At 52.0% G+C, this 2,860-nt stretch overlaps 1 protein-coding gene across 1 annotated transcript; it reads left to right on the plus strand.

Moving 5' to 3' along the window:
• Positions 1 to 1,394: 1,394 nt before the first annotated feature.
• On the plus strand, positions 1,395 to 2,806 carry ptgr2 (prostaglandin reductase 2; the record flags this gene model as incomplete). Its single annotated transcript, XM_084489441.1, has 4 exons — positions 1,395 to 1,564; positions 1,711 to 1,829; positions 2,032 to 2,223; positions 2,519 to 2,806. Coding segments are annotated over exons 1-4 (636 nt in total), but the record flags the coding sequence as incomplete, so codon positions are not given.
• Between the last annotated feature and the right edge of the window lie 54 nt (positions 2,807 to 2,860).

Raw genomic sequence — 2,860 nt, forward strand, 5'->3', positions numbered from 1 at the left:
GGGTTGTTGTCTAGGTTCGGGATTTACCTCCCCCCCCCCCTCCCTCCTCCTCCCCCCTCCTCCCTTCGCCTCTTGCAATCATCATCGTTTATTTGACTTATAAAACCACTCGCAGAATGACACCATACCACTTGCCTTGCCAGCTGCCATTTTCATTTGTATGTATCCTTTCATTCGTCAGTGGAAATAGCGGATGCTCTACTGTCTGTTACTGTGAACAACTTTGTGAGGACTTCGAGACCATCTGCACTCGTCATGAGCCTATCATTTGGTTTAATACACTCATTCATATTCACTCATTTGACCCACGCAAGTGCATACGCTAAACGAGCAGTGTCATGGCCCTGGCCTCGACGCATCGGGTCTGTTTCCGATCCCGTCTGCCTGCAGGACTGCAGTCACACACTCCCATTTCTGTGGCTCTCAAAAGTTTCCTCTCAGATGCCAGAAAGGAGAGAGTCCAGCTAAACGCGACACCGGGACCGACCGCTGGTGGTGAAAGTACTGCGGTCTCCCAGTGCAGCTCAACCATCCGGTCCAAGGCTGCACGGAGTGGACTTGCATAACATTTCAATAAGACCTTAGACACCAGAGGGGAATGGACAGCTCCTTCCTATATGCACACTGGTGGGATGTTCAATGAAAAAGGTACAGCTTTTAAAGAGCTGCAACATTGCGTTTATGTTCCTGGAAACAGATCTCTATCTGCTTGTGGTCCAAAAGCCGCTTCTCTAAACGCTGCCGAGTGGAAAGGCTTGATAAAGGCTTAACAAGGGGTTGATAAAGGCTTGATAAGGGGTTGATATAGGCTTGATGAAGCGTCGATAAAGGATTCCCCAGCCAGCAGGGCATCGCCTCTCCACACCGATAACACCCTAGCGAGCCGAACCATCTCACTCATCCCATCAGAACAGAACCGATCGGTGCAATAAAGTGATTAAAGTGACTTAGCACTCACCGTTTAACGAGTCGAACCATTGCACGTCGCCGACGCTTCACGCCATTCGCCGGTACAGTCCACCACCTCGCTGCTCACTTTAACGTTCCCGTTAGCTAGAGAACACAGAAACCCCCTCAAACTTTTTTCCTTCTGTTTCCTCCACCAGGCGTCACTTCCCAGTAGTCCCAGCAGTCATTCCCAGTAGTCCCAGTACTCCCACTGGTAGCGCTCGACGCTGTCAACGCGTGCTATGCGGACGGGGTGACTTTGCATGTGTTTTAATGAAGGTAAATGGTTCGGGTTCTAGTGAACACGACATTTGATTCGGTTCAATGTCTGCATCTTTAATGGAACGACTCCCGATGCGCGCGCCTCACGTAGACACACCGCACTGGTTTAGGGCCGCGTCCCAATTCTGGTGCGTCGCCGCTTCCTCCGCACCAGTGCAGCACCCAGACTGAAGGGGGCACTCTACAGTCCAACAGACCAGCAGAGCAGGAGTTTGACCAGAAAGGGTTCAATGAGCTTCATAAGATCAGATTTATGACAGTTCAGTTCATTACAGTTTCTGTTATTATCGGTTCGACATGCATGTGCAGAGAATACTTTTCAACTCCCGGCCCGGTATGTAATCACGCGATACTTCTCGCCGCTGTCCTCTCTATAGTACTGACATTTGATAACACAACAAGTTATACTTTTATGCACAATCATGTAACTCATGCAGTATAATAAGATAATGCAATTCTTTATATTTATATTTCATCAAGGTAACAATGGAGCCCCTGTTCCGGAGAACTTCCGACTGGAGGAGACGACTCTGCAGCCTGACCTGGCCGAAGGCGAGGTCCTCGTCCGGACGCTCTACCTGTCGGTTGACCCCTACATGGTAATCAGACATTTAGTGTGTGTGGGGGGGGTTATTCCTCAGCTTATCTAGAATCGTCCATCTGGGTGCCCACTGTCCCGGGTGTGATGTCAACAGAGGCTCGATAGTTGATTTGTTTGTGATGTTCTCCTCCAACCGCAATGCATGTGACCCACATATATCTCTCCTTCCATCGCGTGTCTTCTACACCGCTTCCTCGCAGCGATGTCGTATGAACGAGGACACGGGCGCCGGGTACCTGACCCCGTGGGCGCTGTCGGAGGTGGCGGACGGCGGGGGGGTCGGGCGGGTCGAGGCCAGCCGGTCGGAAGGCCTGGCCCCGGGGGCCGTGGTCACCAGCTTCAACTGGCCCTGGGCCACGCACTGCGTCCTCAAGGGCAGCGCCCTGCAGAAGGTAAGGTGGTGGCTCTGGGTTCGACTCCTAGCCCAGAGGTACTGGGTTTGATTCCCCCTAATGTCCGCAGCAGCATGACCACTACCGGCTCCGTTATGAGCTGTTAGCTGCCACTTTGGAGAGAAGCATCTGGGGATTAACAGAATAGTAGTAAATAGTACAAATTGTTAGGTTTTTATTTAGCCCTACTCTTGAATCTAACACACACACACACACACACACACACACACACACAATGGTATTATTATGTTGTTGTTTTTATTATTGTACGTGTATAACAGTGTTTGTATGTCAGATGGACCCCCAGCTGGTGGACGGTCACCTGTCCCACCTCCTGGGTGCGGTGGGATTGACGGGCCTCACCGCCATACTGGGAATCCGCGAGAAGGGTCATGTGACCCAGGGCGCCAACCAGACCCTGGTGGTCAGCGGCGCGGCGGGGGCCTGTGGTTCCATCGCTGGACAGGTACACACACTGCGGCTACACACAGGTACACACTGCGGCTACACACAGGTACACACTGCGGCTACACACATGTACACACTACGGCTACACACAGGTACACACTACGGCTACACACAGGTACACACTGCGGCTACACACATGTACACACTACGGCTACACACAGGTACACAC

Source organism: Micromesistius poutassou (genome assembly GCF_964030765.1).
Source record: "Micromesistius poutassou genome assembly, contig: SCAFFOLD_6440, whole genome shotgun sequence".
Taxonomy (NCBI): domain Eukaryota; kingdom Metazoa; phylum Chordata; class Actinopteri; order Gadiformes; family Gadidae; genus Micromesistius; species Micromesistius poutassou.